The sequence below is a fragment of the Mustela nivalis genome (assembly GCF_964662115.1).
Source record: "Mustela nivalis genome assembly, chromosome: 4".
NCBI lineage: Eukaryota > Metazoa > Chordata > Mammalia > Carnivora > Mustelidae > Mustela > Mustela nivalis.
This window is the reverse complement of record NC_139023.1, coordinates 120012205-120025638: the sequence shown is the minus strand read 5'-3', so window position 1 is coordinate 120025638 and position 13434 is coordinate 120012205. Positions and strand designations below refer to the sequence as shown.

Below are 13434 nucleotides of genomic sequence, written 5' to 3'. Positions count from 1 at the left end.
TGCATGTTAAAATAGCAACCAGAACAATAGCAACAACCCAAAACCTACTTAATGTATTTTAGAAGTGGGGAAATTGTTGTATTAATTTTAACTGTTGTAAACTAGGTTTTAATTGGATTACCACATTAATTGTGTCTGGTTGATCTGACAGGCATGGTAAAAATGCATATTTATGAGGAAGTGGTGATGCAACATGGAGGCTTAAGTGGGTAGGAGAAGAATAAATGAAACAAGATGGGATTGGGAGGGAGACAAACCATAAGTGACTCTTAATCTCACAAAACAAACTGAGGGTTGCTGGGGGGAGGGGGTTTGGGAGAAGGGGGTGGGATTATGGACATTGGGGAGGGTATGTGCTTTGGTGAGTGCTGTGAAGTGTGTAAACCTGGTGATTCACAGACCTGTACCCCTGGGGATAAAAATATATGTTTATAAAAAATAAAAAGTTAAAAAAAAAATGCATATTTAGAATTGAAACACTTTGCTTCTTAATCATAGCAGTCAATTTGATGTTTTTAAGGCAGAGAAAGAAGTCGATGATACTTGAGTAGCTTGAGGCAGGAGCCAGGAACAAACATAATGTGTTCTATCAAGTGAGAGCAACTATAAAATCAATGGAACTTTTGAGATTAAAAATACTAGACCAATGCATCCAAAACTTTAGTCACTGATACTTTCCTCTGAGTTCATTTTGCTGAGCAAGAAGAGTAGCTATTCGCCAAGGAAGGCCAAATTTAAATTTAAAATAAAAATATTCCTACACATACACACATCATTAAAGAAACTTAAATATGAAACAAAAACTTTTTAATCCTCCCTAAAATCTTTTTAAATGTGCCAAGGCTCATACTCATTGCAGATTCTCAGTTCCAAGTTGCCTCAGAGTATCCAGACTACTAATATAGAGCCCACTGGCTCTATCTTCAATACTATGATTGAAGTAATTCAAAATAGCTTTTTACGCAAAAGAGTTATTTTTTCATATTAAAAAAGTAATATTCTCACAATGTGGAAATTCTGGAGAAAAAAGTAAAAAGGATATTTTAAAAATTTAACAGTATAGAGAAATACATTAATAGTTTATTATTATATTTTTTGTTTTAAATATTATTTGCATTTTACTTTTGCATATTATTTTCATTTTAAATTTAATTTATGAATAGATAAAACATTCATATGATTTCAGAATCAAAACTGTACAGTTTACATTGAGAAATCTTACTTTGCATCTATTCTTCCCACCGCAATACACACACACACATTCCGTACGGGTAACTAACCACTTTGATTAGTTTCATGTGTATTCTTCCCATGATTTTTCTATGTGAATAAAGGCAAACATAGGGGCGCCTGGGCGGCTCAGTGGGTTAAGCCGCTGCCTTCGGCTCAGGTCATGATCTCAGGGCCCTGGGATCGAGCCCCGCATCGGGCTCTCTGCTCAGCAGGGAGCCTGCTTCCTCCTCTCTGCCTGCCTCTCTGCCTGCTTGTGATCTCTGTCAAATAAAATCTTAAAAAAAAAAAAGGCAAACATAAATATATGTTCTTAGCATCATCTCTTTCTTATTGAAATATAGCATTCTGAATGCTTATTTCTAAACAAACTATATTTTTCTCTGTATAGTATATATGTATATATTATTTTCTCTGTATATGTATGTAGCTATATAGATATAGCTCTGTAGAGAGATAATATACAAATTTTCTGATAGGTATAGATTATTTTATTCTTGTGGCTGCATAATACTCCATTAGGCAGATACATCATAGTTTATTAAATCAATTTTGCAATAATGAACACCTCAGTTGTTTCCTGTTCTGCTGCTTGTAATGCAAAGAACCTTGCAAATATGTCATTTCTTATCTTTTTGAGTGTGATAAATATCACCAAAGTAATTTCTATAAGAATTTTACTATTTTTCCCTCCTACCATCTCCTGCCATGAGAGAGCTGCTTTCTTTCTTTTTTTTTTAAATAGGTTTTATTTATTATGAGAGTGAGTTAGAGAGAGAGAGTGAGCACAAATGGGGAGGGGAAGGAGCAGAGGGAGAGGGAGAAGGAGACTCCCCACTGAGCGGGGAGCCCCAAGCAGGGTTTGATTGCAGAATCCTCAGATCATAACCCAGGACCCTGAGATCATAGCCTGAGCCAAAGGCAGATGCTTAACCAACTGAGCCACCCAAGCACCCCAAGAATGCTGCTTTCTTAACCAATAGAAAATGTAGTCAAATTCTTGTAATTTTGCAAAAACATATTATCTTTACACAAGTAAATGTCACACTGCATATGCAATTTCAACACCAAATTTTAAGGATTATATTGAACATAATTGACTGTAGTTCAAAGTAGAAAAAAGCCAAGAAAAGTAGGTGTACCATAAGTCAAAGGAGATTCTTTTTTAAGTTCAGTTTCAAAAACAAGTATGATTAAGTCCTAGGTTGCCATCTTCCTGCTAAAGACATTTTTCTTCCAATTTTCCAGTTTTAAAAATTAAATATATGGAAAGTTATTTAACTATAAAACAATTATACTTGTTTACATACTTTGTTTAAAAAATTAGCAAAATCTTTGTATTCAGCATTTTGGGACTCTAGGTTTACCTATTATAGAGTTTCTTGCAAGGTTGAACCACATTTTTTCCACTTTATTTTTACTTATTTTTTAAAAGATTTTATTTATTTATTTGAGAGAGAGCGCACACACGCAGGAGGGGAGAGGCAAAAGGAGGAAGAGAATCAGACGCTCCCACTGAGCAGGGAGATCTTCTTAGGACTCAATCCCAGGATCCCAGGATCATGACCCGAGCTGAGGGCAGACACTTAACTGACTGAGCCACCCAGGTGCCCTCTACTTTATTTTTAAACACACAAAGTGTTTATTAGTTATTTAAGATAAAAGGTTAAATGGGACTATGTTAATTATCATCAATTTTCTTGCCCATTGAAAATGGCTTATTGGACCCTTCTTTTTAGGGGTTCCAGGTTTCCCCATAAGAGATATTATATAGCTATGTTTTTGCTCTCCATCTTTCTGTTTCATAATGAGACATAAGCTCCAAAAGAATTCTGTTTTCGGTTTTCTCCTACTGCCATCGACCTCATTGGAAACTGTTGGCATTTACCACCTCCTGAACAGCTGACATTTCCTTTTCTGGTTGAGAAATAATAAATATTGTAAAACGGTGTATATTATTGGACACAAAACACAAAGTCAAGATCCCAGTAATTAATTGAGAAAGGTTAGCAATTAAACCCCATCTTCTCCAAATAAAGACTCTTAACCTTGCCACAGATACTCTGTTCTGGGTTTCCAAAAACATGAAGGTAGCTCCAATAAGTTCCTCGTATTGAGAGTAAAAGGAGGGTTAAGGAGGGATTTCTGTGGCTACTATCTAATTTCAGTACTTTGTACACTGTGGACTCACTCCCAAAATGCTCAGCTAATTAAAGGCTGGCCATCACTTACCAACATTTGAGAATTAGCGGTGAACTTTTTAAAAAAACCTCAGCTTTTTATGGCTCACAAGGGATCATTGGAAGCTTTGTTTCATACTATGTTTTGTATGTATTAATTTATAGATGTTAATTTCCTTTGACTGCTGTAACAAATTCCCATAAATTTGATAGCTTAAAACAACAGAAATTTATTCTCTCACAGTTCTGGACTCAAAAAGTCCGAAATCAAGTTATAGAGGCAGGGCCAGACTTTTTTGAGAGGCTCTAGGAGTGAACTCTTGCAGCTTTTGGTGACTGATGCCATTTTTCTGGCTTGTGACTGGGTCCTTACAGTCTTTGCATCTGTTTCCACATTGCCCCCTATGTGATTATCATATCTGCCTCTTTTATTTTATTTTAGTATTTCTTTATTTGAGAGAGGGGTCATGGGGAGGCAGCAGGGGAGGGTGTTACAGAGGGAGACGCAGTAAGAATTTCAAGCCCACTCTGCCCTGAGCAGGGAGTGGGAGCTCTAGGCACGGATCAATCTCATGACCCTGAGATCATGACCTGAGAGTCTGTTGCGCAACTGACTACACCATCCAGGCACAGCATATGTGCCTCTTTTTTAAGGATATTCATGATTGGATTCAAGGCCCAACCAGATAATCTAGGATAGTTCTCTGTCAGGATTCTTAATGTAATTACATCTAGGAGACCCTTTTTTTCCCTGACAACATTACATTTACAGTTTCTAGGAATTAGTACCTGCTATCTTTGGGTGGCCATTATTCAGAGTACTATATTATATTTAGACATGTTCTTGAACTGTCTTCCACGTCCTTACTGCAAAGCAGAAATTTAACCTTGAGATTCCAAATGACCCTCTCCAACCCTGTCTTTTCCTGTCATTTGTCTTTGTTTTAAAAATATACTTGTATTTTTTTTCTTGTTATGCAAGTAAAATCTGTTCACTGTTTTAAAATTATTTTAAAAATAGAAAAAAGTAAATAAATATAAAAATAATATGGCTGGAATATGACTGAATAGTCAAAGATAACCACTATTAACATCTCCATTTTTTCCCTAAGCATTTACATCCTCAGCATACTAAATATATATTTGATGAAAAAACAAGCAAGTGAACTAATACATTGCATTGTAGCTTTATGTCATATAAAGGACGTGGAGCTTGAACTTCAGGGAGGTCAGGCAGCATCTCTGTACCTTATCAGCTGCATGCTACTAAATCTATTTCTGCCTCGATATTCCTGGTGTGAAATGGATAGTTCTAATTGTACCACCACAGAGGGTTTTTTAGAAGATTTGGAGAAGAGGACTGGCACATAAGTCTCAGTAGATACAAGATGAGAAAAGGGGATTTTATTCCAAAGGTAGTAATTGTTGGGGGATGGATTTTGTGCCAACATTTGAATTTTTTTTTCTTCCAATTATAATCTTTCAAAAATGGCATGGAACACCATATGAAAATTAGTGAGATATTTTGGCTGAACTCTGGATGACTGTCATTTTGGAAAGGGACTCATGTATTTGATAAGCATGAGGATGGTCATTTCTAAGGTCTCTCCCAATTTTGAGAGTCCCATATTCCTAATCTGTTTTCCTCCTGTTTTCAAGGAATTTTTCCATTATCCAATAAATCAAAAACATGTAGATGCGTAGGAGTGATCTAAATGTAGCAATGTTTCCAGGGTGAGTGTTCAGGCAGGAGGACTCCATTGGGGAATAAATTCATGTATTTCTGTTTTGTCTAGAAGGGGTGTTCACATGGGTCCTTGTGTCTGAGAAGAAAGGGTTAAAAGCTTTTAAATGAATTATATCAAAATACATTACATATTTCTCTCTCTCACAATTAATGCATAATTAATTAGCCTCCTAGGATCTGAACATGTGTAATAATATGAAGCAAATGCTGCTTTAAATGAAAATGAACCCAGAATGACAATGCTTCTCAAGTGCTAAAGCAGCAGTTCATATAAAGTAGCAACATGAGACGTATATATAGATAATTTATTTCTATTTATTCTGTAATTAATTATAAAATAGTCTCATGCTATTATGTTTGTCACGGCTAATTTAAATAATTTGGAAATATCACATCTGTTACTGTGAGGAAAAACATACATTCTACAAGGTACCCAGCTTTGTGAGTACTGTGCTATTTTCTCTATAAGGCAATTTATACCAATGCTTGGGTCAGTGTTCCCCAAAGAGTTTCCATATCAAAATTACTTTGATACTTTTGATTAGTACAAAATTTACTCTAAAAACGTATGGATCTGCAAGTCTCCCCTTAACTTCCTTCCCAGCGGCATTCCAGGAATTGGTGTAACTAATTCCAGAGACTAAAAAGAAACTTAATAACTCTTCATGAAACTGCTTCAATCTGCTTTAAATAGCAGTAATTGATGAGAAATAGGAACATAAATTGGGTCACTAATCAAAGATAAAGTCCTTAAAGCAGCTTGTATTCATCTAGTCATTCATATTTTTTTTGTTCAAATATGTATTAGGAAATTACTATGTCAGGCTCTTTGCCTCCTTGAGCTTCATTTCTTCATCTATAAAATGAGAAATATCTACATCACACAGTCACTGAGCAAATGAATGATACAAATAGTGTACATATTGGTTTAGCAAACTAGCAGGTAAGAAATGTCAGCAGTCATCATTATCACTATCATTATGCTGTGCTGTTTATTAATATGATTGTTAAATTGAGGTTTGTTAGTTTTGGTTGGTCTAGCCTTACAAATGATAGTAAAAAAAATGACTTAAAAATTTTAAATTAGTTTACCCCTCTGTTTTCTCACCCAGACGATAATGCCAGCAGATACATATTGAAACTTTCCTAGAGCTATCTCATTATTTGGGGATTTATAAAATATGGGCCCAAAATTTCATTGAGGCTTCTGGGATATGGAAAGATTTTTTTTTAATATTAAAAACAGCTAAAAAAAAATAGTATCAGGCATTCTTCTACAAACTACCCGTATTAGCTCACAGTGACTTTATGAAGTAGGTTCTATTTTCAATCCCAGTTTAAGAATGTAGAAGCTGAGGAAAAGGAGGATAACGGTCTCGCCCGAAGTCATACGGCTAATTGGTGGTGGAGTGGGAATCTGCAACTAAGCAGATTAACTGCAGAGCGGATTTACCAAACCAGAAACTTCACTGTCATTGGTAGATTGTTATATGGCCAGAGTGCTTCTGGGTACAGCTTTATATCATTTTCTTTTCAACTTTCAATATTCACTGAATGATCCCTAAGATCCAAGTGTGAAAAGACCTTCTTGGAATTTCTCAACATTATATCCTTTGTGCCTAGGAGAGGGCCTGTCATATGCCAAATGTTGTTTAATAAATATTTGTTGAATGACAATGAAATTACTTGCTACAAAGGAGAAAAAAATCAAATCAACTTAATGTTACTCTAAAAAAAAACTGTTGAATAATAGTTATTTCCCCTTGATGTTAATTTTCAACCTGTGTCTAGTTACATTAAAAATACATACATATTGTCAAGTTGAGACTTTGCCTAGTGCCTTGTGATGTGTCTGATCATTGTTAGTGCTGGAAAGAAATTCTCATTATTGTGTTCATAGAAACTAACAAAGGTGCTGCACAAGCATACATTTTTTTTTTTCAATCTAAATTCTAGACAATAAGATTACTATGCTTATTTTCAACATCATCTTGCTTTTACCCCAGTATCTTGTGGTTTTGGCTCAGTGCTTTGATAATAACCAGAGATGAGCTTCTTTTCTAATAGCAATTCAGGCTGAAAATGAGACCCTATTATCATTCTGAATTATGTTTCTTTTGCCAACTCTCAGCTCTCAAACTATGAAAGATTTTGTTTTATATGTTATCTCATTTTGAAATTTTCAAGGTTCTTTAGGAAAAGATATTTCCTGTAATGGATAAAAATAAGCATAATTCCACTCTGGATATGCTGATTAGTTGTTGACATGTAATTATTGCCATATGTACTGAACTTCCATCAAAAAGCTTGCATGTCTTTCTTATATTTGAGCCTCTTCTCCACGGTCCTCCAAAATTTCCAGTGAAGCATGTTGAACATCATGAGGTAATAAGCCATTTCTTAGAAAACTCAGAGCTCTTGCATCGATTTTGTCACTTAAGATCCCAGCAAGAAATTGATGGCTCCACTTTACAAGGGATAATTGTAGGCTGTATGATAAACCATTTATAAAGTGTTGGAAGGGTTCATAGAAACCCACAGATAGGGAAAACATCCTGGACCTGTTAGCTCCACTGGAACCAGAAGAAGCCTGCAGATTTAAGAGATGTGGACTGAGGTATCCAATGCAAGTAGGATCAGATTCCTGGCTAGCATGGGGGAGCGCACCTCAGTCCAGCTCTCTTGTGGCCTTCTCATTTTCCGCTATGACCTCTCAAAACCAACCTGAAGTCAGAGGTCAAGAGAGCCTGATTTAAGAAATTCGTAGAGATCAGTCTCCTGAGGTACAGAATAGAACGATGGGTGGAAAGAAGAAGGGAGGAGGGGCAAACAGACAGCATCCAGCCCAACTACAATTGAACAGAAAAATTAAAGAATATCATGCAGTTCTGGCTCAAGTACATGGGCTTATTGGAGCTTAATTCTTCTTTATTCCCCATTTCAAATAAGAGGCACCACCTTTCTTCTCGATAGACAGACGAGAAAAACTGAAGTCATCTTCAACTCTTCCTTCTTCATGACCTATTGTTAAAACTCCATCCAGGTACCTTTATATTTCCAAAAAATTCTAGCTCCAGTAATGCATCTCTGGGGCAAATTCATGCCATTTCTGCTGCCAACACCCTTTTGTAAGTCTTGATGTTGCCGTCTCTGACAAATTAATTGCTTCACAGTGACAAACAGAATTCTAAGAGGCTGGTATTCTTAAATCTCCATCTGCTTTTCTCCAGAGCCTGCTTGGGTTCTCAGTTGTCACGGACATCAAGTGCCCCATCCTCTGTCCCGGTTTAGACTTTCCACAGAGTGTCCTCAGCATCGCCAACAGTCTTTACTTCCTAATTGTTCCTCCATTTGAAAATTCTCTTATTCTAATGTGGCCAGTGCATATGGCCCTAATTATTGCTTTTGCTGATGTGATTTCCTCCATTTTGGAATATTACCCTGACCTCACTAAATCTTAAAATTTAATCTTCCTTTAAAAACCATTTTTTATATTACCTTTCTTAACTAATCACATTGTTCTAATGATGCTCTCTTCTTAAACTTTATTATATCTGTCTGCTTTTCTACATATGTGTAGGCACTTCTTTTTTTTTTTTTTTAGGCACTTCTTTTATAGTCATGTATTATCTTATTGTATCCAGAGTAAAGAGTTTCTTTCTTTCACACACTTCACATCATCTGAAATAGTTTTAGAAAAAATATTTGATATATGGTAGTGTCCCAATAAACTATTCTCAGTCAGATTGGACACTTTTATTTTACTTGCTCATTAATTATTTATTTGTTTGCTTAGCTAATTGAGAGCAGCTCTGGAAAGAATTAACTAAACCCAAATAAACAGTGCTTACTTTTTTTTTTTTTATTGCATACTTTTTGACTACTGAGTTCTCTCCCGGGGATTTGTCCTACAGAATGAGTTTAGGGGGAGCTCATAGATTTAGCTTCATGGATGTTTATGAAAATGTTCTTTATAATAACACTTACAAAAACCACAAATTCTTTACAAGAGGATGTGAAAGTATGAATATTCAAACAAACAACTAAAACTACTATTTAGTTTTAAAAAATGATGTCTATTATTAAAATGGCATGATAACTACATGATTTTTAAGTTTGGAAGCAGGTAATAAATTAGGCTTTACTTTGATTATTTTTATGTAGAAGTCATTGTAGATGTTAATACATGTTCATAAATATATACAGGTGTGACTGATATTAATTATCTATGGCAGTGAGTAAATTAAAGGTTTTTAAAATTTTATTTGCATTTTCTAACTATAAAATTTGAGAATACATTGAAAATAACTATCACAATTAAGATTCTTCTCTCAGTTACAGACTTTATGGTTTCTATACAAGGTAATCAAGTTAGCTGTTTCGATTAAATAACTTTATTTTACTTACTGAATGACTTAAAGAATTAACCAGAGCAAATGTTTGTCAGTTACAATATATCCTGCCCTAACCCCTAACCCCTATCTACTGATGTTTAAACTATTTTGCTGACATCACAATTTATTTGGAAGACAGCCAAAATATAAAATCTGTGAGATATCAAATTTGAAAATGAAAATAAAAATTTCAGCCAGGGGTTTCCTGGGTGGCTCAGTGGGTTAAGCCTCTGCCTTCGGCTCAGGTCATGATCTCAGGGTCCTGGGATCGAGCCCCACATTGGGCTCTCTGTTTGGCAGGGAGCCTCCTTCCTCCTCTCTGTCTGCCTGCCTCTCTGCCTACTTGTGATCTCTGTCTGTCAAATAAATAAATAAATAATCTTTAAAAAAAAATTCAGCCAGAAGTAGCTATTTCATATGTATGAAAAAGACAACAAAGGATAGTACTACTTTGTCTTTTAATGACCAAGTGAGGTGGTTTGGGATTTCATGAAGGAGAATTGCCCTTGCAGGAGAATTATATGTGCAGGAGAGTGGCTTGAATCCAATTTATATTATATATGTACTGCTTAAGATACTAAGTAGGGCCTGAAGACACACAATTAAACAGGAACCATGCATACCCACATACAAGTATATAAGTATACATGCATACATAAATGAATATTGTATCTGTCTAGAAGGTGGGATGCTATGTTCTAACACTCAGCTAAATCACAAATTTAATGACTTCACAAAATCTTTTCAGTAAGTAAAATAAACTTTTTTCTTTTTTGAAATATTTTATTTATTTATTTGACAGACAGAGATCACAAGTAGACAGAGAGGCAGGCAGAGAGAGAGAGGAGGAAGCAGGCTCCCTGCAGAGCAGAGAGCCCGATGCAGGACTCGATCCCAGGACTCTGGGATCATGACCTGGGCCGAAGCAGAGGCTTAACCCACTGAGCCACTCAGGCACCCGTAAAATAAACTCTTAAGAAGAAACTGATTTTATCATTTTATATGGAAACCATATAGACTCAACCTAGAAATGAAAAAGATCTTAATTAAGATGAATATTTTCAAAGTATTTAGTAATTAAAAAAAAAATATATATATATATATATTGAAAAGTACCAGAAAACAAAATGGGATCCATAGGCCAGAGACACTAGACATGATAAATAGGAAAATCTACTTCCTAGAGGAGGAAAACAAAGCAGTACCTCCACCATTTCATTTTGGGAGTGGGGAGGGAGAGAGATATGTCTAACCTATAATTCCTTGGGTTTTAGTTAGGGAGTATTATGCCTTATCACTTTAAGTCTAGACGTGGATGGAATTGATGACTATAATTTTCTGTGCCAAACCAGGTAGGATGAAAACTGAATACAATATTACTTGAGCTAAATATTGCTTCAAAATGGCAAAACTGGAGGATAAAATATGGTTCACAATAATACAGGCTTTTAAATCCAGCATGCTTGGTTTTGAATTTTGGCTTTACTGCACTCAGAGTACTTATTCACTTATTATTCACTCAACAATTTTTTAGCATTAACCTTATGGCAGGGAAAATACTAGGCATTGGTGGTAAATTAGGGAGCAAAATACATATTATCCTTGCTCCCTTACAGTTTAATGATGGAGATAGAATTTAATCAAATAATTTTACTAATAACATAATTGCATACAATGGTAAATCAATGCAGGAAAATTTTCTGGAAGCTATGCAAGTATATTTTGGATATTCAATCAGTGGTTATAAAATAATCCAGGAAAGAATGTAGTTCTAAAATAGACAGTAGTATGATACTACTTACAGAATTTATGATACTATTTATTTACTTACCAGCTTGATTATGGAAAGTCATAGAAAACATAAAAAGCAAAGAATAGAAAAATGGGCTTATAGATCATCCAGAAGTTTATCCTAGGACAAATGAAAGGCATCGAAGATTTTTAGGCAAGAAAATTGCAAGGTGAAATTACCATTTCTAAAGCTACTTGAACTACATTAAGGAAAAAAGGGGATTGAAAGATTTTTTAGTATTATAGGGAATTCAGTGAATTTGAAACACACCAGACCACAAGGTGCCTGGGTGACTTGGTTAAGCGTTTGCCTTTGGCTGAGGTCCTTCTCCCTCTGCCACCCACTTGTGGTCTCTCTCCCCCACCACCTCAAATAAATAAAATCACAAAACTCACACACACACACACGCACACACCCTATACCAGACTGCAGACAATAAGCACTTGAACTAGGGAATAGTGGTAGTAGAGATATACTAGAAATGATGACTTCTACATTTCTGGCTTTTGCAACTGATTGGAAGAAGATGCCAGTCACAAAGCTAGGGAATACATAAACAGGATCAAAAATAATTGCATTTAAATTGACTAAATTTAGTTTAAGGGCTTTTGAGATATCCAGATGGAAATTCAAGTGAGTTCTTGGACATAAAGTTCTGAAGCTCAGAGAGCACTGAGTTTGAAAGAGTAATCTGATGTTCATTGGTTTATAGTTGATTATCGAAGTCATAGGCATGAATGAGATAGCTCCAAGAGAAAACAGAGTCAGAAGAGAGGGAATCACTGTATACATCTTTGAAACACTTTATTATTTAAAGGATACTTGGAACCAGCAAAAGAGACTCAATAGAAAACTTAGAGAAAAACCTGGTTAAAACTAAGAAACGAAGGAAAGAAAGTGCTTCAAGAAAGAGTGGTTCCTGGAAAGTCATAATTTATGTCAAGTGGGAAGTGTTCCTGGGAAGTCATAATTTATGTCAAGCATACAGCTTGTGAGAATCATGTAAGTAGAATTGTGGGTGCACAAACCAGGCTACAGTGGATACATGTAAGGAAATAGATTCAACGTAGGCAGCTCTTTACTAGGCAAGGGAAAAAAAAAAAAAGGTGATAGCTGGAGGGGGAGTCAAAGTAATGTCTTTCAATAGGATAGAATTTGAACTATGTCTCAGTACTAATGGAAATAATACATTGAAGAGAGAAATCTAACAGAAAAGGAAGGAATAATGATCAAGAGGAGGCTCTGATAACATTAACTAGGTTATTTATATCTCTGCCTTGGTTCTCAAAGCTGTAAAATGGAGTAAATAATACCTACCTTATAAGACTATTCTAACAGTTAAATAATATGATGGTTGGTAGAATGCTCAGTAAAAAATTTGGCACACAGAATGTATTTAATACGCTTAAATGTATTTAATGCGCTTAAAATGAACTCAGCACCTAATACAGTGTCTTATACACATTAGCTGGTCAACAAAGACTTATTAAAAGTTGAAGGAATATGATTCTATTACATGATTTTTGAATGGTTGGGACTGTAAATGAGTTTGATGCACATACCTTTATGCTGGGTTGCAGATACACCTTGGATATTCACTGATGATGATGAGGAGGAGGAGGATGATGATGATATTCAGTGTTTGTTTTCTGAAGATGTTGATGTTTGGGGCCTTTGTGTTCACAGGGTACTATTTTTCTGCCTGGAAATAAAGTTCTTGAGCATCCCTGCAATGAGGAGAGCCCAGGAAAATTCCTTTTTGAAGTAGTTCCAGGTAAGATAGTTCTCTGGTTTGATTAAGTTACTGCCATTCCATGTTGGTAAAAGTGAAGATGCACAACTTTTATTCTGCTTGAGTTGCGGCTAAGAATATTAGTTTGACAAGGCAAGTGCCCAATTTGGTTAGTATTATTTACATGGGTAATCATTTCAGGTTTGTACTATAAATGATCATGCGTGCATACACACACATGGCCTTATGGACTATTGGATATCCATTTGTCCCTGAGACTCCAGAGTTGACCAGCAGTCATGACACAGCATTTATAAAGAACTATTGGAGACAAAATTAGTTTTACAGTGCTCCTGTGA

General features: G+C 35.5%; 1 protein-coding gene across 5 annotated transcripts in view; it reads left to right on the top strand.

Moving 5' to 3' along the window:
• Positions 1-13434, top strand: part of ARHGAP24 (Rho GTPase activating protein 24) — a 519150-nt gene that overhangs the window by 215455 nt on the left and 290261 nt on the right. For all 5 annotated transcript variants that reach the window (XM_082726640.1, XM_082726641.1, XM_082726643.1 and 2 more), the window contains one exon: positions 13030-13117. In XM_082726640.1, coding sequence (XP_082582766.1) covers positions 13030-13117 — 88 coding nt within the window. The remainder of the gene's footprint in view (positions 1-13029; positions 13118-13434) is intronic.